Here is a 27,691-nt window from a genome sequence, read left to right on the forward strand (position 1 = left end):
CGACTGTGAACGTGATACTTACCCAGAAAGCTGTAAGCAGCGGAGCCGGTGAGAAACATTCAAAGTCCAGTAACAGTGTTTCTGTGTCCTAGCGATCACCTGTGGAGAGAGAGAGGAAAACGAGAGTGAATCAGTAAAGAGCCGACTGTGAACGTGATACTTACCCAGAAAGCTGTAAGCAGCGGAGCCGGTGAGAAACATTCAAAGTTCAGTAACAGTGTTTCTGTGCCCTAGCGATCACCTGTGGAGAGAGAGAGGAAAACGAGAGTGAATCATTGAAGAACCGACTGTGAACGTGATCCTTACCCAGAAAGCTGTAAGCAGCGGAGCCGGTGAGAAACATTCAAAGTTCAGTAACAGTGTTTCTGTGCCTTAGCGATCACCTGTAGAGAGAGAGAGAGGAAACGAGAGTGAATCAGTAAAGAGTCGACTGTGGACGTGATACGTACCCAGAACGCTGTAAGCAGCGGAGCCGGTGAGAAACATACAAAGTTCAGTAACAGTGTTTCTGTGCCCTAGCGATCACCTGTGGAGAGAGAGAGGAAAACGAGAGTGAATCATTGAGGAACCGACGGTGAACGGATACTTACCCAGAAAGCTGTAAGCAGGGAGCCGGTGAGAAACATTCAAAGTCCAGCAACAGTGTCTTTGTTGTCCTAGTGGCCGCCTGTGGAGAGAGAAGAAGGCGAGAGTGAACCATTGGGCACGGACAGTGGGAAAGACCTCTACTAGTCACACCAAAAATTGTCTGCCTCCAGGAGAGAAGAAGGAGGGCGCCACGGCTAGCAGGGTCCAGGCGGGAGCCTGACGTTTCCCTCTTTCCCCGTTGACGGTGGTTGGCACCCCTGTTGCTCTTGTCCCTGTTTACCCGTGGCTGTAGTCTCCCTGGAGGGAGGAGAAGAAGCCCATTAGTTTTAAAATTCCCTTCCCCAATTTCCCCAGTCCTTTTAAGTATTCAAATTCAATAAAGCTTGTTTTAAATTTTACTTACCTGTTTCCGTGTTTGTCTGGTCATTGGGTCGGCTTTGGGGACCTCCTCGAGGTGGGAGTTAAAAAGGGGCGTGGCTTAGTCAAACATAGCCAGCCCCTAGTGGTGACAATCCCAGTGTTGAAGTAGGTATGTATATCATGCTGTTTCCTGAACAACGTTTATTAATGTTTCTGTAGTTCACATTAAATCTTCTTTTCATCAACAGACAGTTAATCAGTGTGAAAAAATAGTTTAAGCTTAAAATGCAACCTTACATTATGTCTACATCTGTGCAAGTAATCACCACAGTGCAGTAATGTAAAGTATTCAGCAATCATGACATGAATTCATGTTTTTACCATGTTGGGGTTATTTTCTTTCATGGATTAGGGACCCCCTAAATAACCTTACTACCCCCTTTATAAAAGGTTGACACGCGTTTGCAACAACACAGTCTCACACCCAATTCGTCACATACTGCCGTTTGGTCATGACCCCCTCACGTCCATAGCGGACGTTGAGGGTACCCCCTAGTCGTCGCTTGAAAACGTAGAGGGTCGTCCTATAGATTTGAATGCAAACCCCTCATCTTTGAATTTTGACGAAATGGGTTTATCGGTTTGCCTGCGCAATATGGTTTTAGGCGATTGATTTTATGCTGCAAATGTGCATTTTGCACAAGCGTGCGGCGCATAAACGGTTACAATCATTATTGATGCGGTGACCAAACATTTTCGTGGAGCGGAAAGCCTTCTGAATCGGTGTATCACGACTTTTCTCTCTCTTTTTTATATATTTGGTATACAATAAAATGACATATTTACAGGGCTGTATTTGCTGTGATGTTTAAAACATGCCTTAATTAACGTAGGATATTTTATTATTTTCGATCACGCACAGTTGGTCATTCCCCCTCACGTCTATAAGCTGACGTTGAGGGTACCCCCCAATTCGTCGCTTGACAACGTAGAAGGGTCGTCCGATGTTTGAATCCAAATCCCTCTTTGGATTATGGCGAAATGGGGGGTATTCATGCCTGCGCTGCAAAGTATGTTTTAGGTGATTGATTTTATGGTTCAAATGTGTATTTTGCAGTAGCGTGCGGCTGTTACATTCATTGGTGCGGTGACTACATTTTCGTGGGGCAGAATCCCTTGTCTAAAGCGGTATCACGACTTTCTCTCTCTTTAAGTTATATGCTCTACATTAAAATGACATGTTTACAGGACTGTATATTTGCTGTATGTTTAATTAAGATAGGACCCAGTCTCAAGGCAGTTCGTGTAATTTAATGGACACGATTTTCCCCTTTTTTCGTGCCAGTCAGAACGACTTTCAATCTAATGTATTTCAATAGGAAGTATTTTTCGTGCCTGCACCACGTTTTTTTGTCCTATTATTTTTTCGTGTTTATAAGCACGAATTTAATATAATGTATTGCAATAGTATATACCAGGGATTGTTTTACTTTTTTGTCATATTGATTACACTTTAAGCGCTACTGTACTCAAAATTTAATCAGGAGATGTTTATCCTATAATATTGATGTTTCGATCGGTTTCGTGTTTCAAATACAAGAGTAAATACTACAGTACCCATGAGCCTTATCGACATCTACTATGGTGAAGGCACCAGCTAAAACTACATGTGGGCCCGCTGCAGATCACAATATTTTCTCAACACATGAACACTAACGTGTGCTTGATAATTCAACAATACGATGTTATGGCCATCAATTTTGATTGTTTCTACTTTGATTGTAAAAAAAATAAGTCAGTTTCGGACGCCTGCATTTCCCAGAATCCTCTCTGCCTCCGTTGCTATGGAATCTGAGCCAGTCCTCTTTGCTATTGGGTGATTTCTTCTTCGGTACTCGTAATTGACAGGGATTCTCTCATACGCGAAAATCATTGTCCAGGTAAGTCACGATGCTTTCGTTTAAAGTTCACTATTTGTTTAAATGTTATAATTCACACCTTTCTTTTGGCATTAGGGTGACATTGCCATACCCGTACGAAAATTAACCATGTTTTTGTGGTAAAAGTGTAGTAACTACGGTTTGTGTATCGATTATTTGCAAAATGGTTTTACTAAACCAAACATGGTTTAACTTTTTTTCAAATTCATGGTTCTTTCTTAACTTGCAACCTATCTCTATATATACTGCATCTGTTGTACCTGTCTGTCCAGCTGTGTGTTTGTCTTTCTGTCTTTGTCTGCTTTGCAATGGCCACCAGATATACCCCTCACAAACAGGATCCCCACTACCAAGAGGGGAGGCTCATGGCTCTTGAGCTGAACCATGACCACATTCTAGCTGAAGCCAAGGTTAGAGTTTTTATTTACCTGTTAGTTTATACTTAAACATAATGGATGTGTGACAACTGTTGGACTTTTATTTCTAGTCCGGCATGTTCTTTTGAATGAGGAGATCAGACACGTAACTCAAATCAAATTATTTTTAATAAGTATCTCAAATGAAGTATTACAGAGCTCTGGGTCAAAACTGTCCCTGTCCTTACACAACACCAATGCAGAAACAGGTCCCCCGAGGAGCGGTTGATCTGATCTGCCTTTCCCTCTGACCCCAAAAATATATATGTGTAGTTGGGTGGGGGCCTGTTCGATGGAAAGTTTTACTTCTTTCTTAAAAGTTCACCAGACCCGTTCGATGGAAAGTTTTACTTCTGTCTAAGAAGTTCATGCTGCTATATACAACATTGACCTTTAGTTCACCCTGTCGCCCCGACATCCTGTTTCTCGTTTCCCCAGGTGGCTCTGCAAAGTAAAAGTTAAAAAACACACATACATACATACCACACACAACTGCAAGCCTCCAAAATCTGCAGACATGACCTTTTAGAGTCAAATGCAATGGATTCATATATAAGCTTTGATCATGCACAACAAATAAGACCAATCATAAACAAAACTAATTTCAAAACTATGTGATAAACTGCTAAATGTTAATACTCATAACTGCTTTATAATATTAGAAGCAATGCAATTATTAATAATGAAAGGATATACTGATGTGGGAAATGTTCTCATTTTCCTTCATTCCCCCTTTTGATCTCCTTTACAGGAGATCAACCACTGGTTCATCCTCCTCCTAGCAGTGGCATCTGATACGGTGGAGGATCCTTTCCCTCCACCGTCTTCACGATACACCTGTTACACAAAGATCTGATACATGGCATACAACAACATCCACAGTTTACTATTATTGCTGCCGCCACCGCAATAGACATTATCAATGAGGTTATCAGTGCGCTGTATTGCCCAAACCATTTTGTCATCCAGCTATTACATGGGTTCTTAATCCCTGAATTTTGTCACTTTATTTCTTTGTTCATTTATTTATTTCAACAGGCACTACCACAAATATATGAATTTGTGTAAATCTTATCTCGGCTTGAAAATATTCTAAGAAGATAGGCACAAACCTTAGAATATATAATATCGTAAAAGAGGTGTGAAAAATTTAAATTTGGTGAACATGTATTATAAACGTATTGTAAAATATAGCAAAAGAATTTCCTCCACACACTGTCAAATATAACCAAAATATAGTAACTATTCCTCTAAAAACTGTCACGTAATAAAAATGTAAAATATCCCAGAAATAAAAGAATTATAAAATATTTGTAAAAATATAGATGAAGGCTGTAAAATATAGTCAAACCAGATGTAAAATAATTTCAAAACACACACGTTAAAAGTAAACTGTTAAGCCTACAAATAAATCTATACCAAAAGAATATATGTTAATTCAAGATAATTGTAAAATGTCTTCAAAATGCATTTGTAAAAGAATCTATAAAAAATGTAAAACAATGGTATGTCTCCAAAAATACTCCTGAAAGAATAAATGAAAATTGTAAAATGTTATCAAATATTTTCAAAGATGCTCACAAAAGGATATATTAAAATGTAAGTCCTTTGAAAATCATTAAATATTGTAAACTGGAAAACCCTTGAAAATCACAATATGTAGAAAAATGTAAAATCTTTGAAATTCTCAAATGTGAACATGTGAAATACTTGAAACTCATGAAAATGGTAAAATGTAACACCTTTAAAAATCACCAAAAATAGTAAACTGTAAAATACTTGGAAGTTGTAAAATATTCAAATGTAAAATCTTTAAAATCTGAAAATATATTTGAAAAATCTCAAAATAAAAATGTAAAATATTTGAAAAATAGTAAAATACTTCACAATCTCCCCTTTTTTCCACTTATTATTCCCTTACATACACAGTAATGGTTATTTCAGTGTTTTGGAACTCTTCTTTGATTAAATCCCTTACTTTTTCCCACTCTAATCTATCCAGACCACACCCAATCCTGGGTATAGCCAACTTTTTTACCCTTTGTTCTTCACAGTGTTTTTTTGTTCTTTTATTGCCTGTCTCAATGTGTCGTATTTTGGCAAATCTTTGGCTTTCTCTTTTGAAAAATTGTTCTTTTTGCCCTTCCTGTTACCGCGCACTGTCCCACCGTTTCCGTTGTCAAACTACTTTGTCTACTCCATATCTCTTTCTGAATTTCAATGCTATTCCTTTTCCAAATGCACAATCTTTGCTAATGCAGTGAGCTAATGCTTCATGTTCTGGACTATTGAATAATCCCCCTTTAGTTCTTTGAGTGTAACTTTTGTGTTCTGTTGGGAAATGTCAACCTGCTGTTGTTCCCCTGTGTTGGATTCCCCCTTTTGGTCCTGCAGTTCCTGCAGGTCCAATCTTACCATACTGTATCCCTTAGGAGCACCCAATCCTCCAATTGAGTGATTTCTGCATCTGGATATGCATGAGAGATGGTTTTCTGTTTGGAAAAACTTGAAACAATATAATTCAGTTTGGTTAATTATGTTCTGTTATCGAGATTTTTATTTGTTCAGGGTGCACTGGGTTGAACGGATCAGGAAATGAACTACCATCAGAAGTTCAAATGGTGTAAATGAGGTCATGCGGTTAAGATTCATGCGTTTAACTTTTTCCTGTGATTGAGGATGTTATACGGTACCGAAACGGAAGCACAATCCCAGTGCACTCTCAACCTTTTGCAAATCTATATTCTTAAAATGTGTACCGTTGTCTGAGCGAATAATTCGTGGAAAACCGTGACGCGGAATTTATTGGTTAATCAAACACTTAATCACCGAAATGAAATCTTCCTTCCCCGTGGGCCACGCCTCTGGCCAACCTGAAAACACATCCACGAAAACCAAAAGATACCGTTTACCTTCCACTCTGTCCCCCATGTCTGTGTAATCGATAACCACTTCCTCACCAGGTCCCCGTGGCGGGAAGACACCTGGGGCACATTTCACTCCAGCACGTACATTGTGTATGGAGCACACCCTGCAGTTAGCGATAAATTCTTTAACTGTAGCAGCCAGGTATGGGTGCCACCACTGGTTAAGATTGGAAATGGTTTGTTTGATTCCAACATGTGAGGGGGTGTGTGCTTGAGTGAGAAGTGGTTTTACCATGCTGGGCATAATTATGGGTCTACCGTCATGCCCTACCCAGCCAGTTTGCGTCCATACAGCTCCTTTTTGGAGCCACATGGATTTTTCCTCATGCTTTATCTTGTTTTACTGCTATGTTTGGATCATGCAAAATGTCGGTGGTACATTCTTGTGTGGCATTCTGCAATACCATCTGTGTTACGTACTCTGCACCTATTTTTACTGCCATGTCCGCTATCCGGTTACCTTGTGCCGCATCTGAGTTACTGTTATCATTACCTTTGCACTTTATGATCGCCACCTACTTGGGTCTCAAAATAGCTGCTGCTAATGCTATGATGTCTTCCTGATGTTTAATAGGTATGTTGTTAGCTGCCATAAAAACACATCTTTTCCACTTAGGTAATTCTGTTACTACTGCACCCACTTCATAGGCAGAGTCACTAAAAATGTTAATTATTTTCCCTCTCCCCACTCCAAAGCCTTTGTCATTGCCACAATTTATGCTCTCTGAGCTGACTGATGTCCCTGTAAAGGTTCTGCTCTCAATATTTGAATCTCTTCCTCTTCCAGTGCTGCAATACCTATTCCTGACCTCAGTGTTCCACTCGAATCTCTGAAAAAACATCCATCTGAAAACACCATAACTCCCTCCGTAATGATGTGTGTCAACAAATCTGGTCTAATTTTCTCTTCCCTTTCCACGGTCATACAACAGTCATGGGGTTCTCCTTCTGTCCAATATGAGGCCATGTTTATGCCCTCATGTGTGAAAACCAAATTTAGTTGTGCAGACTGTTTTCCAACCGTCTTTGTCTCAGAGTGGAAATTATAAATGATGATTAATTAACATAAGTTACAACAGAGTGCGCGGTGAGTATGGTCAAACAATGTCCCTCACGTGCTCTGCAAGAGGTAAACAGAAGAAAGCATTAGTGAGATCGATGCAATTATACCATGATTGATTTTGAGTGATTTAATTCAGAGAAGTGTATGGGTTTGGAACAGGTAAAGTTGGAGTTTTAATGATTTGATTGATTGTTCTCAATTTGTGTGCCATTCTGAATTTTCCTATGTTTTGTTTTTCCACAGGCAAAATGGGTGTGTTCCAATTGAAATCAGCATACTCTAAAACCCCTGCGGTTAACAAACCTTCAATGTTATATTTGATACCTTCCTCTGCCTTTGGTTTGTACTTTTATTGAGGCCTCCAAAATTGGATCATCACATGTCAGCTCGAACGATATTTCTGGGAAATTTTTACAAAACCCTACATCTGTGGGATTCTGTGTTCATAACTGATTGGGCAAACTTTTCAACATTGTTTCATCATTTTCATGATCACTTTTATCCCTACCATGCCATCTTGTGAGCCATTCGTGTTCCAACACTACAGTGTCTTTTGTTTCTTGTGTGATCAAATAATACCCTGAGCTAGGTGAATATTTTACACCAGGAAGTTGGGTTTCCCTCCAATCTGTTAAATTTATTCCCTTCTTTACCATTGGTCCTAGATCTTTAGCTTGGTGTTGGGGATGTACTAATAATGATATATGGGGTGATGCCTCTTCCCTCATTCTATACCATTGTTCCTGTTCGGGGGTAAGTTCTACTATAGCTGCCACTCCCTCTTTGCCTATCATTATTCCTGCCCCACAAATTTCCCATTGTTCTCCTGCGATGTTATCAAATTGTTCTTGGTACCAGTACTCTTGTGTTCTATCATAAAACAAAGTGACATGCAGTGGATCTATTAGCTGAGTGTATGGCGCTAATGATAATATCCAAGGTTCCCATTGACAGTACAGATCGTTCAGGGTGTCCCCTGTGTCCCCCAGAAGCACCCTCCCCCAGTAAATGTCAGCTCCCTGTGGAGAGGTGTTTGCAGAAAGTAACCATTGTCCATGCGTTCTCATTGTGGTCATGATGGAACAGTTCATGGTGATACCATTTTTCATAGTTACTATAATCCCCTCCGGGCTGCGTAGGATTTCAGCTCCAGGTTTCACTAGCAAGTCTCTTCCCAACAAATTTGTCGGTGAGAAATATGACAGCAGAAAAGAGTGAGTCAGTGATTGTTTTTTCATGCACTGCACTGTGAGTTCTTTGGAGAATGGCAGTCTAGTTATAGCCCCGGAAAACCCCCTTACTTCAGTGGTTTCGTCTGAAATAAGATTTTTTGGAAGTTCATAGTTCAGTGTGGAGTATGTTGCCCCATTATCCACCAGGAATTCAACAGGATGTGAGTTCACCTCCAAAGTCAGCAAGGGTTCCGCCCTAACCCTGCTGAGGTCGTTCCGTGGGCTGTCTCAGTACCACTCCCTTTCCCCTCCAGTGGACAAAGGGTACTGGAAGTGTGGTCGTGGTGCTTTTTCCACGTTAGGGGCCATGTGTGTGTTATGGCCTCTGCCCCGAGATGGTCTCTGTTGGGCTCCGAGTTCAGGTTGCCGACAATCACGGGCGAAGTGTCCCGGACGACCACAACGGAAACACCCTTCTTGATACTGTACTCTTCCCCTCCCCCTATTGTAATCCCCACCCCTACCTCTATTGGAGTAGTTTATTGGTCTTTGGGTGGTTCTTTCCCATTTTACATTTGATGGGTCAGCTTCCTGTTCTTTGTTGTATCTTTGAGGGGTTTTCATTTCCTGAACTACCATTTGTTTATCCTTCTTTTTACCTTTTTCTTCATTTATTTTAGATCTGGCCTCATGCAACTGTAATTTTAGCAACTGTTTTTTCAAGTCCTCTACTTCCCCTACTTTTTCTTTTTCTTTTTCGTTCGCCCTAGACATGTGATGAAGGAAATGTCGTTCCCAAACCTCACATACAGCACCTGGTAAATCGGGGTTGGCTTTTATTTCATCTTGTACAGATTTAGGAGTCCCTTCCAATACAGCAGCTCTGAACATTTGTTCCTGTATTTTGTCTGCATGTGGATGAGCCCCAGTGTGCTCTTCCCATTCTCCTTTGCATCGACTCAAGTATGCTGCTGCTGTTTCTGCCCCTTTTGGAGAAAATTTGATATTATAAAGAGTGCCTGCTGGCGCTGGGTACAGCTTTCGCAGGGCCTTTCCCCAAACTGATGCCACTTGACAATATGGGTGGTCATCATATATCCCAACCGTTCCTGCCTCTTGCTCAATTTCCGTGATCTGTCCTACAGTCAGTACCTGGCCCAATAACGCCCTCAGGTCTCCTATTGCCAACGTATGGCCCTGCGTCAAAGTTATTACCTTCCCTATCCATTTACCCCCTCCACTCGTGATATGAGGTAACTTTGCAAGGATAGCTCCCATGTCTGTGAATGACCATGGTTTATATTCTAGGTTTCCATTTGTGTCCACTAGTGGGCACATATTTGGTATCCCTCGAATGAGACCTAGTTCCCTGTATTCCTGTTCTTCTCTTTCCTGCTCTTTCTTTGGTGTCTTTATACTGGAGTTATATTTGCTCTCCTCTCTCATCCTCTTACCCATCCTCATTTCTCCTCTGATTTCCACTGGATATGTTCCCTGATTTTCAACCTCTATCTGACTCCCAGTCTCATCCACTGTTATAAATCTGCTGCTCAATGTTTCTCCTGGGGTGCTTTGTGCTCTGGGCTGAAATGTCCTTTCCTGTGCTACGCTGTTCCATTGTTGCCTTATTTCCTTTTCCAGAGCTGCCATCCTCTGTTCTGCCTGTGCAGCTTGCTCTTTATGTGTTCTCATTAATTCAGCTGTTTCTCTTGCTATCTCTCTCTCCTCCATCTCATTTTCTGTTATTAAATCTAATTTACCTGATTTTATTTTCCAGCGATTTCCCTCCCTCTGCTCCATGTCCAACACACCCTTTTGTACTTCAAATACCGGTAACTGTGTGTGGGGCGGGGCATATGGAGGTGGAACAGTGGGTGGCAGTACTGGATATATGGATGCTATCTCCCTCCCTTCTTGAATTGTGTTTGCTTCCTTCTCTTTAACGTCACTCTTTTTTATTTCCACTTTCATTTCTGTCTCTTTTCTCTCTTTGTCCAGCTGTACCAAAGCCACACAACTTACTGACATACTATGCCACAAGTGAAACTCCTCACGTAGTCTCTTCACTTCCTTTACATGCTTCTTTCTATCGAGAAGCCACACTTCATATTTGTCCTCTCTCTGAAACTTCCTGTGTGCGTCACTTTCTTGTGCTATTACGTGTTCTTTCAAACTTATTTTTGTTCTATCCTCGTAACCTTTAAGTTGTTTCCACTCTTCATACATTTCCTGCAATTTCTTAATTTTCTTGAGCCTTGCTTTTTCTGGTAAACCGCTCACTAACTGTTCTACTGCTGCCTCCCATTGTTCTTTAAGAATCTTCATTTTATCTTCCACTACAATATTTCTTACCCTGAATATCTCGTTTATTCTTCCTTTCAATGTTATTCAACCACCAGGCCTTCTGTAAATACACACAAATTCTCACAAAATTATTTGCTGTGTTTTTTCTTAGTCAAATGAATAATAATCACCTCTTTATCGAAATTAAAGTTCACCTTAATAATAAAATACTTGCCAGACAATAAAATTCAGTACTGTTACTTCTTTATTGTAATGAAAATGTAATAATATTCAACTCCTGCTCGATGATGATTCAAAGAGGATTCAAAGGCGTTGTCAAAACTTAAAAGAAATTCAATTTGGTATTATGTAATTCTTGTCAAAATTCAAACTACATTCATTATATAATACCTGTCCAATTTGAAATTTAAAATGTCAAAGCTCAAAAGAAATGTAATGATATTTAAGACTTGTTAAAATTAAAACAAAATTTGTCAAAATTAAAATGTAATAATATGTAATACTCTTTTTAGTTAAAAATAGAATTTATCCAGATTAGAAATAATATGTAATACTGGTTAAAGTCAAAAGTATGATTTGTCAAAAATAAAGAATACAATAATATTTTACTACGTGTTAAAATTAGAAACTACCAATAAACTTCGTCAAGATAAAAATGTAATGACATTCAACACTTGTTAAAATTGAAAATTAAATTCACATCAATAATATTTATTTCTTGTCACTCGTTCAAATGGCAATTTCCATAAAACAACCAGCACTCCTCTAAACTCTTACTGATCTCACTAATTCTCTATCGTCTTCCTGAAAGTTACAATATTCTTATTAGAGCTCGAAACAATTTATCCACTAGGCGTCTCAATCAATTCACATGCACCGTATACTTGTATGATAACCACGGCTGAGTCTTAAACAGAGTCGGTTCAGTTTTATTAAGCCCTGTTCCAATACTGCAATCAAACTTATTGGATATAAGTAACCGTTTGAATATTTTACACTTCAACAATTTATGTCTCTTGTCTATCTCGGACTGGGTTTATCTCTCTTCCGCACGCCTTTTTACCACAGATACTCTATAATATATAACTACTTCAATATTATTTTTCCAAAAAGAAAGTAAAACTACAGCCCCGTAGCGGACAAACAACAGAATAAGAGCACAACTTCTAAAGTGAAACTAAATTACGCTACGAGCTGGGAAGTTCACAGTTTCCTCTCCCTTATTTTATAATCTGTTGAATATGAAACAATCTCTTCTGGTAATAAATTCACCGAAAACAATTCTCAATTTCAATTTCTTTTTAAAATCAACTACAAATAAACCACTCTTTCTTTCCGAGTCACACCCCGGATTGAAATAAGAAAAAGGACATCCACACTAAAATACAATAAACATAAAATATACTGCAGAAACGTCTACTCCTTTAAACATGAAATAACACTAGACAACTCCGGAGAATCACACATTCACACTAATAAAACAAAAATAAAAACTGGATCCGTCTACACTTGTGTAAATGAAATGATACTAAACAAAATTCCCCAAATACACACCATAGTAAAATACAATATACACAGGATTAAAATATGCTTTTCTACAAATTGAGTTAAATTTTGCTGACAGTAAATTGCAACCACAATAAATTTTCTAAAGACAGAATCCGACGGCTTTTAAAACTAGAAATTTTATTCCAATTTCACTTACAGTAAAACGATTACTAATTGAACACATAAAAACTGAATTACAATTTTACTGATAATAAAACTAGATAATACTCAAACTTTAAAAACTGAATTGAAATTTACTGATCATAAATCTGACTCAAAATAAAATGTCTTCGTAGAAATAGAAAATTGAATTAAAATTTAAGATATACAATTAAGTAAAAATTACTGATAATAAAATTGAATAAGAAAAATAGAGAATTGAATTAAAACCTAAGATATAAGATTAAGTAAAAACTTTGTTCATAGGAAAATAGAAAATGTAATAAAAATGTACTAATCGTGGAACTGAATAATAGCAAAAATATTTCGTAAAAAGATAACACTGAATTGCAATTCACTGACAGCAAAAATCAATAAAAACATTTATCCAGAGAAGAAGTTGAATTAAAATATACTCACAGTAAAGCTGATAATATACCGGTAGCAAGCAGATAGCACATTTACAAATAAACAGCCATTCCGTACAATCTTCAGTAAGTTTCAAATTCCTATTCTTTAGCACAACTTAACAATATTGCTTACAATAAAACTTTTTCAAATACCAATATTCTCTTCGTCTTTTCAACTTTTTCGTGGCTTTCTTACCACTTTCACTTTCTCTTATGCGGTCCGACCGCTATGTTCCCCGTGGTCCCTGACCACTTTCTCGGGTATGAAACCCACTTTAATCTCTATGTATCGCGGTCCAACCGCTGTGTTCCCGGAACACTAAGTCCTAATCTAATGTAATTTTATCCTGCGGAACAATACAAACCGCTACGTGTTCCCGGAACACGCGTCCAATTTTACTACGCTAAAAAAAACGTGGTACGTGACCACGTCCGGATCCCGGATCCTCAGTTTCTGGAATGAACCATTTTCCAGGGAGTTTAAACCCGGAGGTTAAGGACACTCGTCAGTGCCGGGTATCCAACTCTGCGTTCTCCGCGTTCCAAACGCGCCTGGTCCCGGACCAGTTAATAATTCCTTGTATTGTTTTTTTTTTTTTTTTTTTTTTTTTTTTTTTTTCTTATTTTTCTTTTATTTTATTATTTTTATTTTATTTTATTTTAATCGTATTATTGTTATTTCCCTTTTTATTTTATTGACACATTTAATAGTTCATTTGAGATATACAATTTAGATAAAAATGACAATAATCATTGTATCATTAATTATTCTTCACGACATTTAAATAAAGCAGAATTTTGATATAACAGGTATCTGCTTACCTTTCCTATTTTGCGCAAGTGGAATGTCGAGAAGAAAAATCAATGATGTCGGATTCTCCTCATCACGTCGACGGGGTCACCAATTGTTGGACTTTTATTTCTAGTCCGGCATGTTCTTTGAATGAGGAGATCAGACACGTAACTCAAATCAAATTATTTTTAATAAGTATCTCAAATGAAGTATTACAGAGCTCTGGATCAAAACTGTCCCTGTCCTTACACAACACCAATGCAGAAACAGGTCCCCCGAGGAGCGGTTGATCTGATCTGCCTTTCCCTCTGACCCCAAAAATATATATGTGTAGTTGGGTGGGGGCCTGTTCGATGGAAAGTTTTACTTCTTTCTTAAAAGTTCACCAGACCCGTTCGATGGAAAGTTTTACTTCTGTCTAAGAAGTTCATGCTGCTATATACAACATTGACCTTTAGTTCACCCTGTCGCCCCGACATCCTGTTTCTCGTTTCCCCAGGTGGCTCTGCAAAGTAAAAGTTAAAAAACACACATACATACATACCACACACAACTGCAAGCCTCCAAAATCTGCAGACATGACCTTTTAGAGTCAAATGCAATGGATTCATATATAAGCTTTGATCATGCACAACAAATAAGACCAATTATAAACAAAACTAATTTCAAAACTATGTGATAAACTGCTAAATGTTAATACTCATAACTGCTTTATAATATTAGAAGCAATGCAATTATTAATAATGAAAGGATATACTGATGTGGGAAATGTTCTCATTTTCCTTCAGTGAATGTACCTTTAGTCTTTTCACTTGTCAGAGCACCGTCAATCAAGTCTATTCCACTAGAGCAGTGTTCTTCAACCCTGGTCTTGGGGGACCCCCTTCTAGGGAGTTTTGGATGTCTTCTTATTTAAATCTCCTGAACCAACTCATCAGCCTCCTTCCAAAACGTCTCCCTAACAAGCTGACAAGTTAAAACAGGTGTGTTGATTAAGGAGACATCTAAAACATTCTGGAAGGAGGTCCAGAGGGTTGAAGAACACTGCACTAGAGTAATGCCTTAATAAATTCAACTGCGTTCCACATTTTAGTTGCTGCTTCCTCAAATCCGTTTCGCTTGTCTAATTTAGAGTCCCTATAAATTAAACTCCATTTTGTTTTTACTACTTTGCATGATGCACTTCCACAACACAACACGCTAAACAAAGCTTTTAGGTTATAAAAGCATTTTTTATTTATTAAAATGCACCAGAATACAAGAAAATGGTATCTACCCCAGTAAATATTTTGGACCCACCCAAATTTTTTTGTTTCTGATGCCCATGTTTAGTACCAGGCACACATTCCAACTAAGCATTTTGTCTTTTTTTATTAATGAGTTTTTTCTTAGTGGATATATGACTGGACTGTAATCTTTTATCCTACAGGTGGACCAAAGCTTATGCCTGATAAGAAAAAGCTTAAAAGGAGTAAGTGTACGTAAACATTAAAGCTTTTATCAGTGTGTTGACATTGCTATTTTACCCCTGGTTATTTGTTATAGTTCTATTGTTTATTTCTCTAACTACTTACAACAGTCACAAAGGTTAGACAGTCATAAAAGAAATGCATAGTAGACCATATGCAGAGTCTAATATAGGATTCAAATACTTCCTTGTGGGTAATAAATAACATTGATATCGTAATTGTTAGGTAGATACTTTCTGTGTTTAGTCTTTTTGAATTACAGGATAAGAATGAACAGAAAAATCCATGATCAGATGCTGTAAATATAAACATTGACCCACTGTGTTAGTTAAACTTAATGCATATAGCCAATCATAATCTAAACATCATGCTAAAAATGAAATTCATCTGTTTGCTTTTTTGTTTTGTTGTTTCCTTAATAGGGGAAAGCAGACATTTTGGTGGACTGGGAGCCCTGTCCAGTATGGTATGTAACCTTCTGTTTGCTTGCTTTATCAATTAATGCATGCATTATTTATTTATTTATTTATTTATTTATTCACTTTAACTTTGTTTTTTTATTTGGCTACAATAATTTTCTTATCTGAACTGTTTCACAAATGACAAAAAAAGAAACTTATATTTATAAAAGACATGTTATAATTTGTGCTCCACACTTTCTCTTCTGTTTTAGTGATGAGATTTGGACCCATCCCTGGCAGCCAACGGATTCTCTCCAAATTAATTAAAATAATTAAATAAAAATTGTATTACACTAAAATTCCATTTTGGTTTCTGACTATTTATTAAATTTTTCTGTGCTGCATTTGAAGTCATATTTTCCTTCTGTAGTGGTAAAAAGTTGGAAATGTTCAAGAAATGTGACGCATGGGGTTTCTTTATTATTCTTTACGCCATTCCAGCATCTATGGCTATTTTCATGGTGAGAGGGACAATTTGACATTTCCAATTTGCCTAACTAACATGTTTTTGGCCTTTGGGAGGAAACCGGAGTAAATTCATGCTGACACAGGGAGAACATGTAAACTCCACACAGAAAGGCCACCTGACCTAGTCTGGGCTCAAACCAGGGACCTTCTTGCTGTGAGGCACCAGTGCTACGAATGGAGTTTAATCTCAAAATGCTCAAAGAAAGGGCTAAAACAGAAAGATCTTCAGGAACGTGTTTTATTTCATGATTATACATTGCACTATGCCAGGGCTATTCAAATCTTACCCTGGAGGGCCAGGGCACTGCATAGTGTAGCTCCAACCCTAATCATACCCACCTGTGATTGTGTAGTGATCATAAAGAGCTTGATTAGCTTGCTCAGGTGTTTGATCAGGGTTGGAGCTAAAATCTGCAGTGCTCCGGCCCTCCAGGGTAAGATTTGAATAGTCCTGCACTATGCTATTCTATGTTGTTACTTCCTAAACCAATCATATCTTACTCTCATCTTATGTTACTCTCTGCTGTAGTCAGTTGTCATTTCAGGGTAAACGACGCAACTCTTTCACCCCATTTCCATCTGCAGACACTCCTCATTGCTTTAAGCTCCTAGGTATCCTTCCAGTGCGTGTTCATCAGGAGCTTGAGCATTGCTATTCACCTCTTCATCACCACCACCACCAGTGTTTAGACTCCAATTGAGGATTCCATTTCTCTGCACCTACATGTGGTCAATTTGCCAAAGGCTGCATCATTTAAATTTGTTGTGCATCTTGATAATGCATTTGTTTGATATTTAAGCTTGAATAATTAAGCAATAAATAAGCGTTTGGTCTCTTTTACCTGTATCTTTGTGAAGAACCACAAATATTGCAAAAGATAATCCTTTTTGATTCCATACATCATATTAATTCCAAACACAATATGACGGGGTTATGAAAAAGTAGACCAAAGAAATAACTTTGCCTTAGGTTGTTTTAAGTGGATGGTTTTGAAATGCTAATTAGAGATAATAGCCCTACTTAATTATAAATATAGGCTACTTATCTGGATCACTGTATATACTAGCATTAAACCGTTTTTGTCACTAGTTAACAACTATTGTGAACTGAAAGTCTTTGTCTGGAGAGTAGATGCCACAAGTCGGGGTGGACCCAGATGTAAGTAAGGTCACGCCCCTTTCTCCACCTCGAGGAGATTCCCAAAGTCACCCCAATGACCAGACACACAAGGTAACATAATTTAAAATGCACTTTATTTAATTTACTTAAGAGGATAAATAGGGAAAGAAAAAAAAGGGGACTTAAAATAATGGCCACTCTAGGCTCTCCTCCTTCACCACCCACTGGATCTTCACACAGTCCATTCTCTTGGCGTGCATTACTCGTTCTCCTTTCTCTCCACAGGTGGCCGCTGGGACACAAAAACACTGTTAACTTGGATTTTGAGTTTTTCTCACCGGCTCTGCTGTTTATAGCTCTCTGGGTAGGTATCACTTTACTCAGTCTGTTCTCTTAATGTACACTCTCGTTCTCCTTTCCCTCCACAGGTGGCCGCTAGGACACAAAACCTGTTACGTGGGCTTTGGATGCTTCTCGCCTGCTCTGCTTCTTACAGCTCTTGATAAGTATGGTTTCCTCCATAGGTCAGCAGAGGGGCGAAGATCACACACCACCTCACCGGGTCGAGCGCTGCCCTATCTCCACTGCCCGTAGAGCGATCGAATCCTGGACAGGGGCGCCCCTTTGTAGAGACCGCGGGGGCGGCGGACCCTTTCGCCTCCGACTCTGCGACAAGGACAGACACAGGTAAGTTTGCACCACGAATATTTCCAATATTGTACTCACGGTCACTGACAGCTCTTGATCTGCGTCCCTTCACACTCCAAAACAGCACACTGCGTATGGTAGCTGTAAATTCTGAGGTCGTTAGCCTCTCCGTCTTCTGCCCAGTAGAAAAATGGATGATGTGGGGCTTCGTCTGACAAGACACGCAGCAACCCACAGCAAATACACAGCACCACTCCAACGTGAAAAGCTTATTAATTGCAAAGTCTCACTCACCACACTATAAGTGTACACAACGAAAGAAACGCCCGGCGTCCTCCACTTCACTTGGGCTGAAATAAGGGCGATGGAAATACGCCCAGAATAGTGTTTCGTTGCTGTGGCTGCTTGGATTGACGCTTCTAACGGCTCACCCACCACGCTGTTTCAGGGGCAGGGCCGCCCTCCCTCTCCTGGAGGTATCCACACAATTTCACAGGTTAGTTTTACACGTGCTTAACACAAGAGTGATACTCACAGCGATCCTCCTTTATTTATGTTGCGCCACAAAGTCGGTTTCCTTCCCGCTTTACTCTTCTAAATGTGCCCCTCAGACCAATGTTTCTTCTACCCGTAGGGTTTTCCTTTAACTTCAGCGTTTTCACCGCAGACTGCAGTGAGAGAGAGAGAGAGAAAATATAGACAGCCACCACGTCTATCACGAGCACAGCTCCGTTCCTCTGCACACACTAAAACAAACTTGACAGCACAATGCTCTCTTCGGGGTGCTCCTTTTCTCCACCCACGTATCGTCTTCCTTTCGCCCAGACAGCTCCTGTCTTCTCTCCGCGCGCTCCAAGCGCAGCCCGGATCAACAGAGCCTGCGGCTCTTCAAAAGGTACGTATTTACTGTTCCTGCCCTAGGCAGAGGAGCTTTCCCCGCGTGCCTCCCTTCTCGTGCCCGAACTCGCCTTCTTGTGTTTCAGCAGAGCTATTTATTTCAACCGGCCTCCAATCATGTTTCGCTGCCTTAATCCCTCTCACCTGCGGCTCGTCAAGCCCTGATTCCGTCGTCCTGGCAACCAGGAAGTGAGAAGGTCCGTCCTCATATATGGCCCGGTGGGGAAACTTTCCGGGCGGAACCAAAACTTCCCGAACTTTGGTTCCGCCCTTAAAAAAAAGATCGTCACCTTGTGACATCCTCCCCCGCCAATCCGTTCTCGTCCCGAGAACGCGTTGTTTAGGGACTGATAGAGCGTTGATGGGAGCTTTTCTTTAAAAAAAATGTGGTAGGCCATTGGGGGACCTTGGTCTCAACCCGAGGTGGACTGCCGACTACGCCAAATCTGTCACAAGTCGGGGTGGACCCAGATGTGAATAAGGTCACGCCCCTTTTTCCACCTCGAGGAGATTCCCAAAGCCACCCCAATGACCAGACACACAAGGTAGGCATAAATTAAAATGTATTTTATTTAATTTACTTAAAAATAATAAATAGGGCAGGGAAAAGGGGAACTTAAAATAACGGCCCCTCTAGGCTCTCTCCACAGCTCGGCTTCTCAGGGTTCACGCTGGCTCTCTCTCTCTTCCTCCACAGACAGCAGCTGGGACACAAAGGCACAGTGAATCGTTCTCAATTAGTTCTCTCACTTCTTCGCTGATTACAGCTGCTGGTACGTATGGTTCTCCTTCACAACAGGTCTCCTTAGAGCTCACACTTGTTCTCTCTCTCTTCCTCCACAGACGACAGCTGGGACACAAAGGCACAGTGAATCGTTCTCAGTGAGTTCTCTCACCTCTTCGCTGATTACAGCTTCTGGTACGTATGTTTCTCCTTCACAACAGGTCTCCTTAGAGCTCACACTTGTTCTCTCTCTCTTCCTCCACAGACGACAGCTGGGACACAAAGGCACAGTGAATCGTTCTCAGTGAGTTCTCTCACCTCTTCGCTGATTACAGCTTCTGGTACGTATGGTTCTCCTTCACAACGGGTCTCCTTAGAGCTCACACTGGTTCTCTCTCTCTTCTTCCACAGACGACAGCTTTCTTCCCTATTGATGGACAGACTGAACAGGTTATGCTATACGTCTCGGGGTGGCGGACTTACGATAACGGCTAGGCGTACTGCATCGACCGGCAGTGGCTTCCAAGATAGCGCCGGGGATCAAACCCTCTCGGCTGACTCGTTGGTTCAACAGAGGGGCGGGAGTGTCACGCCGTCACACCGGGTCGAGCGCTGCCCTTTCCTCGACGCCCGTTGGCGATCGAAAACCGGACCGGGGCGCCCCTTTGTAGAGACCTCGGGGCAGCGGATCTCCTTCGCCTCTGACTCTGTGATGATAAACAGCACGCGGGTAAAGTAGCAATGAAACTGGTAATACTCACACCGCCAGTCGTACAGATCTTCACCGCCACTCCTAACACAAGTCCGCCAAGCGTCTGGCTACGAAAGTACTTCAGGAACTACTCCGTAATTTCTAAGGCTGAAACACACTCACAGCATAATCATACACAGGGTTATTCTAGGATCCGTTTTCCTCTTCAGCGCCCCTAGCGAGTGACTGGAGGCGGGGTACGTCTGACACGACACAGCAATCTCACTGCAATATACACGGCACCACTTCAAAGTGAAATTTCTACATCCAAGACTCACCCACCACGCTCAGTGCACACAATAGACGCCCGTCTTCCCTCGCCTCGCTCTGGGCAAGAATGTGGAGATGGTAACACGGCCTAGCAGTTGGTTTCCGTCGCTGCGGCTGTCTCACACAAAGATCCTGTGGCTCACCCACCACGCTGACTCAGGGGCGGGGCCACTCGCTCTCGCTGGAAAGCACTTAAAAGATATTCAGGTAAAATACATGCAAGGTATATTCAATGAATGAGTTCGTTTACTCACAACTGCGGTGCTTCTGTTATCTCACGCTTCCTTTGGTTAACTTCTCCTGTGATAATTCCAACTACACAGATGGGTACTCACAATAGCACGTTCCTTCTTCCTTCACTTCATTTATACACAGTCGGCCTCCACTTACTTTCCAACCCGTAAGGTCTTTAATAGCTGCCTCCGCCGAAATCCCACGATGCACAAAGAGAGAGAGAGAGTCCAATAATCCAACTGGCGTACCCGGTGAGTCTAACTCAGCGCTACAGCACACACCAACACTGGTCATAACAACAACGACTTCGGGGTGCTCCTTTTTTTAAAGATCCACGGCCTGCCTTCCTTTCGCCTCCTGTGGCTCTGTCCTCTTTCCAGTCGCTTAGCGATCCCCGGATCAGCAGAGCCTTCGGGCTCTTCAAAAGGTGCGTGTCTTTGTTTGCCTTTGGCAAAGGAGCTTCCCCCGTGTCAACCGCCGCTCGTGTACATCGCTCTCGTGTCAATCGCTCTTTTTTCTGTATGTCAGCAGAGCTATTTAAGTGCTTCATTGTCCCCCAGCCTCCAATCACACTTTGCTTACTTGATGCCTCACACCTGTGGCTCGTAAAGCCCTGTTAGCGTTGCCCTGGAAACCAGGAAGTAAAAAGGTCCGTCTTCATATGTGGCCCGGTGGGGAAACCTTCCGGGCGGAACCAAAACTTCCCTAACTTTGGTTCCGCCCTTAGAAAGATTGTCACCTTGTGACATCCTCCCCCGCCAATCCGTTCTCGTCCCGAGAACGCGTTGTTTGGGGACTGATAATGTGGTGTTGGGAAATTTTACTTTTTAAAAAAAAGGTGGTAGGTCATTGGGGGACCTTGGTCTCAACCCGAGGTGGACTGCCGACTACGCCAAATCTGCCACAAGTCGGGGTGGACCCAGATGTAAGTAAGGTCACGCCCCTTTCTCCACCTCGAGGAGATTCCCAAAGTCACCCCAATGACCAGACACACAAGGTAACATAACTTAAAATGCACTTTATTTAATTTACTTAAGAGGATAAATAGGGAAAGAAAAAAAAGGGGACTTAAAATAATGGCCACTCTAGGCTCTCCTCCTTCACCACCCACTGGATCTTCACACAGTCCATTCTCTTGGCGTGCATTACTCGTTCTCCTTTCTCTCCACAGGTGGCCGCTAGGACACAAAAACACTGTTAACTTGGATTTTGAGTTTTTCTCACCGGCTCTGCTGTTTATAGCTCTCTGGGTAGGTATCACTTTACTCAGTCTGTTCTCTTAATGTACACTCTCGTTCTCCTTTCTCTCCACAGGTGGCCGCTAGGACACAAAACCTGTTACGTGGGCTTTGGATGCTTCTCGCCTGCTCTGCTTCTTACAGCTCTTGATAAGTATGGTTTCCTCCATAGGTCAGCAGAGGGGAGAAGATCACACACCACCTCACCGGGTCGAGCGCTGCCCTATCTCCACTGCCCGTCGGGCGATCGAATCCTGGACAGGGGCGCCCCTTTGTAGAGACCGCGGGGGCGGCGGACCCTTTCGCCTCCGACTCTGCGACAAGGACAGACACAGGTAAGTTTGCACCACGAATATTTCCAATATTGTACTCACAGTCACTGACAGCTCTTGATCTGCGTCCGTTCACACTCCAAAACAGCACACTGCGTATGGTAGCTGTAAATTCTGAGGTCGTTAGCCTCTCCGTCTTCTGCCCAGTAGAAAAATGGATGATGTGGGGCTTCGTCTGACAAGACACACAGCAACCCACAGCAAATACACAGCACCACTCCAACGTGAAAAGCTTATTAATTGCAAAGTCTCACTCACCACACTATAAGTGTACACAACGAAAGAAACGCCCGGCGTCCTCCACTTCACTTGGGCTGAAATAAGGGCGATGGAAATACGCCCAGAATAGTGTTTCGTTGCTGTGGCTGCTTGGATTGACGCTTCTAACGGCTCACCCACCACGCTGTTTCAGGGGCAGGGCCGCCCTCCCTCTCCTGGAGGTATCCACACAATTTCACAGGTTAGTTTTACACGTGCTTAACACAAGAGTGATACTCACAGCGATCCTCCTTTATTTATGTTGCGCCACAAAGTCGGTTTCCTTCCCGCTTTACTCTTCTAAATGTGCCCCTCAGACCAATGTTTCTTCTACCCGTAGGGTTTTCCTTTAACTCCAGCGTTTTCACCGCAGACTGCAGTGAGAGAGAGAGAGAGAAAATATAGACAGCCACCACGTCTATCACGAGCACAGCTCCGTTCCTCTGCACACACTAAAACAAACTTAACAGCACAATGCTCTCTTCGGGGTGCTCCTTTTCTCCACCCACATATCGTCTTCCTTTCGCCCAGACAGCTCCTGTCTTCTCTCCGCGCGCTCCAAGCGCAGCCCGGATCAACAGAGCCTGCGGGCTCTTCAAAAGGTACGTATTTACTGTTCCTGCCCTAGGCAGAGGAGCTTTCCCCGCGTGCCTCCCTTCTCGTGCCCGAACTCGCCTTCTTGTGTTTCAGCAGAGCTATTTATTTCAACCGGCCTCCAATCATGTTTCGCTGCCTTAATCCCTCTCACCTGCGGCTCGTCAAGCCCTGATTCCGTCGTCCTGGCAACCAGGAAGTGAGAAGGTCCGTCCTCATATATGGCCCGGTGGGGAAACTTTCCGGGCGGAACCAAAACTTCCCGAACTTTGGTTCCGCCCTTAAAAAAAAGATCGTCACCTTGTGACATCGACATTGCACCTTTTGAAAGTATTTATTGTTGTGGTACTGTTTAATATAAGATCGCTATTTGAAGTGTACAGTAACACCCGCCGACATTGACCTTGCATTCAGTTCTACAGTAGGCTACTAGCTAAACTACTCCGAATAAACTGACATACTGCCGTGTTTTTCAACCTGAACATGTAAATACAAAATAATTAATGTTTCGGCTGTTTAAAGTAAAATATCGTTGATATATATAAATAGTAAATCTGTAGGCTATAACCATATTCACGCTCTGAAAACCGGAAGAACTACAAGTATTATGGCTGATTTGTACGAAGCTCTATGGCGCGTTACTCTGGATGTTGTAGTTTATAAGCACATGGGAGACGGCTGAACGCTCTACAATATCACCAATAAACTGACGTCCTCGCTATATAGTATAATGTATGTTTTAGCTGTAGTAGATTATTGAAACACATAGTATAAATACATTTTATAAGCCTAACCCTAATTCAAGTCTGAAGAACTTCAAATATGGACACCGATTTGCATGCTTAGTAAAAAGTTCAAGGGCGTGTCTCTGCTGGGAATTGTAGTCTTTAAATACATTGGTATATTCACCATAATTAGAAGGTGGTAATATAAAACTGATGGTACTTCTAGGGGTTTTAAGGGGTGGGGAAAATATTAGTGTTGTCAGATTTTAAAAGTCTAATTGTTAAATGGGTGAAAATTGTTTATGGGCTATTTGTACTGCACTTTCGGATGGTGCCCAGTAGTGACTATACTCATGTGATAAGTGAGGTCCAGAACTGTGTATAACTATTGGTCTCACATCTGTAGACATTCTTGTTGCTGGATTATAAGCTTTTAACAATGGTAAAATGTTAAGGTTCAAGGGTCAGAATTTAGAAAGCATGAGTCATGTAGAATCTTTACACTCACATATGTTACTCCCCAGGTCAAGACCTTTCCAAGGATGCATTTGGTATAGCTCTATGATAAAATGTTTTTTTTTCCTCATTTCACTGATTCAAGCTGTCCCTGGCCTAGTTTCAGAGAGCACTTCGAAGACCTATTATATACACAAATAAACACAAAGCTTCATTTTTATTTTGTTATTTTATGTAGAAATAGTGCCCAAATTAGTTTGAGTTCTTCAATATGTTTAGTCATGTGACAAAGGTTTAATTCTCATACTTTCTTGGACATGACTTTGCATGCATAGCTTCACAGAACCCTTTGAAAAGAAACTGTTTGACATGGCCTGAAATATTAGCTCATTTGGATAATAACATCCAAGATCCAGGGGTAGGCAAGTTCGGTCCTAGAGAGCCGCAGTCCTGCATATTTTAGCCTAAGCACTGATAATCTAACCTGATGTCTAAATCCTAAAGACATTGATTAGCTTGTTCAGGTGTGTTTGATTAGGGTTGGAACTAAACTCTGCAGGACTGCGGCTCTGTAGGACCGAACTTGCCTACACCCGATCTATGTTGTCTGCTTTAACCAGTGGTTTTCAATCTTGTCCCAGGGGACCCACAGCTCTGCACAATTTCTAGGTCTACCTTAACTGACAAACCAATTTCTGTTTATGGATCTCTCCCTTAATGAGCTGATGATCTGAAACTGTTCCCAGGTGATCCACTGCTCTGCACATTTTGCATGTCTCCCTTATCTGATTTAGATCATCAGCTCATTAAGGGAGAGATCCATGAACAGGGCTGCGTTCAGCCCCGACGAAACGTTGCACAACGTTTATTAAACTTAAACGGTGATGCATTGAACACCCTGTTGAGATGACGTAAGCGTTGCAACTACGGTAGCTGAGAGGCCATTCTTTGTGTTCTTTTTTAAATGTTTCTGAAGCCTGATGAAATCGTTATAAATGTGTGTTTAATACTGTTAAAGACCCTCGATGTTACAGTCACTGACCTTGCTGTCCAAAATGAAAGACAACATTCCAACTTGAACCCATTGAGCGAGCTGTCTCTTTACTATCGCGTGGTTTTATACATCTTGCCGCTGATTGGGCCGACATTTCTGACACACCCACCAAACAAGAGAAAACACTTCTAAAACCTGTTGCATTCCGTTGCACACCGGTTCCAGGAAACATGTCGTTCAACCCGGAAACCGTAGCAAAACGTTGCGCACCGGTGTGAGATTGAACGTGCCCCTGATCTGGGTTCTGGGTGTGTCAGTTAAGGAAAACATACAAAATATGCAGAGCTGTGGGTCCTACTGATCTAGTTTGAGCTCTACCACTGCTAGAACACTCCAAGGTCTAACCACTAACCACCACATCACTCATTTCCCTAAAAATGCCAAAATACCTGCAGTTAATGTATAAATACTAATACAAAATCATTACATCATCAAATATAAGTAAAAGCAAGCGGTTTGAAGATAAGTAAAATATTTGCCTTAAAGGAAGGGTCACCAATCTTGCTCCTGGAGGGCTGGTGTCTCTGCAGAGTTTAGCTCCAGCCCTTCAGGTGTGTTTGATTAGGGTTGGGGCTAAACTCTGCAGAGACACCGACCCATCGGGAGCAGGATTGTTGACCCCTGCCTTAAAGCATGGGTCTCCAACCTTTTTGTGAGCAAGGGCTACCACAATGGATAAAACAATTCTGCAGGGCCACTTTAAAAAAAAAAGTTTTTTTTTACTTGATGATTTTTATTTTGTTTTACTTGTTAATGTTTTATAATTGTTTAAAATGTTAACATACATAAAAGAAGCCAAGCTAATATAAAAATATGTAATAAATAAATAGTCCAGTATAATAAATTAAATTAAGGCTATTAGTAGAGTGTGCTTTGGCAGACAATTCACAGGGCAACCTTGTTGGAGACCAATGCTTTAAAGCAGGGGTGGGCATTCCTGGTCCTGGAGGGCTACTGTCCTGCAAAGTTTAGCTCCAACCTTAATCAAACACACCTGAAAACCCTAATCAAAGGCTGCAATTAAAGGTTTCATTAAGGTTGGCGCTAAACTTTGCAGGACAGTAGCCCTCCAGGACCAGGAATGCCCACCCCTGCTTTAAAGTAATGCATTTATTATATAATGTAGTCTGTTGTCAAATTAACCAAGATCCCCCATATAAATATGCATAATCACATTTTGTTTTTAACTAAAAATGTATAAACAAGTAAAAACATAATATGCTCATGTTTAGAAACACTTTATTTTTTGTCTTTCACAATAAAAGCAGTGAAAATACATGAAATGCAAATTTGTCAATCAAGCCATAAGGCTGAATTTAATAACACTAGACTGTGAAGTTCACTTGAAAACAACCAGCAGAACAGGGGAATAAAGTTATCTATCAAATGTAGTAATACACAATATAAGTATAATCATAAAATACAAATGTAGTGTATTTTTCTTTTGCATACTATAGTGTTTAATAGTGACAGACACATTGCCAACAAATTATCCATCTTTAAGAAAGAATTTATGATGTTTATCTTTAATGGTGCACAACAGTTATATCCTATAATACACTCAATCAAGTAGAGTTTTCACATTTTGGCCTAAATGTGGTAATAAAGGTCACAAGGTCAGCAAAGTCATCCTGATGAATGTGCTTACAATATTTCATATCAACTTACCCGTTTAAAACTTTTACTTCATTATCAATGATTATTCTGATTGGTTGAGCTCTGTTCAAAGCTAAAACACACCAATGACCTTACTGCATTCAATATTACTGCACCAATGCAAGTACATAAACACAATAAGGCACAATAAGCAGTGTTTTAACAGTGAGTTTGTGATGTGGCTAACAATGCCCATTAGCAACTTTAAATACACAAATTATGAATACACTATCCAAATATAACATAAGTTCAATTATTACATCTGATAATATCATACGATTCATGCACCTATATTGAGATGTTTGTGCATATTTAAGGAGCATCAACGTGCTAAATAACATGCTTGATAATCTAGACACAGTTTGAACATTTTAACAATATAGGATGCATACAGATAATAATGTAGTTATCATACTAACACTACACAGATATATGCCAAGTCCATTTCCTTAAACGCAGTCCTTTGTGCAGTTTCTATCTGGGAAAGCAAGAGGTAGGAAAAGAAGGTTAAGTTCAGCTGTTTTAAGTGTGTAAAGCATTATTAATTACACAAAAATGTGATTTAATGTAACAGTAATAGGGATATTCCATCAATGCAGCTAAGGAAAGCTGTGCTCACTTGAAAAAGCCTTGCTTAAATTAACATTGTCAGTGAA

General features: G+C 40.8%; 1 protein-coding gene and 2 long non-coding RNA genes across 3 annotated transcripts; 1 reads left to right on the plus strand and 2 right to left on the minus strand.

Annotated features, from left to right (window-relative positions):
• LOC141369360 (uncharacterized) lies at window positions 1-986 on the plus strand. The gene is made up of 2 exons (XR_012373034.1): window positions 1-475; window positions 661-986. It is a non-coding gene; the product is annotated as an uncharacterized lncRNA (long non-coding RNA).
• Window positions 987-3,415: 2,429 nt separating this feature from the next.
• Window positions 3,416-10,510, minus strand: LOC141369239 (uncharacterized). The gene is made up of 2 exons (XM_073874797.1): window positions 3,635-10,510; window positions 3,416-3,589 (listed from the first exon to the last, which is right to left on the minus strand). The coding sequence occupies exon 1, from the start codon at window positions 10,492-10,494 to the stop codon at window positions 8,755-8,757; it is 1,740 nt and encodes a 579-aa protein (XP_073730898.1). The 5' UTR covers window positions 10,495-10,510; the 3' UTR covers window positions 3,416-3,589; window positions 3,635-8,754.
• Window positions 10,511-17,315: 6,805 nt separating this feature from the next.
• On the minus strand, window positions 17,316-23,454 carry LOC141369240 (uncharacterized). The gene is made up of 2 exons (XR_012372814.1): window positions 17,579-23,454; window positions 17,316-17,490 (listed from the first exon to the last, which is right to left on the minus strand). It is a non-coding gene; the product is annotated as an uncharacterized lncRNA (long non-coding RNA).
• Window positions 23,455-27,691: the final 4,237 nt, after the last annotated feature.

The sequence above is a fragment of the Misgurnus anguillicaudatus genome, chromosome 13 (assembly GCF_027580225.2).
Source record: "Misgurnus anguillicaudatus chromosome 13, ASM2758022v2, whole genome shotgun sequence".
Taxonomy (NCBI): domain Eukaryota; kingdom Metazoa; phylum Chordata; class Actinopteri; order Cypriniformes; family Cobitidae; genus Misgurnus; species Misgurnus anguillicaudatus.

Bases quoted from the DNA above. Each gene is read 5' to 3' on its own strand.
- LOC141369239 (XM_073874797.1), bottom strand. From the start codon at position 10,494: ATGTCAGTAAGTTGTGTGGCTTTGGTACAGCTGGACAAAGAGAGAAAA.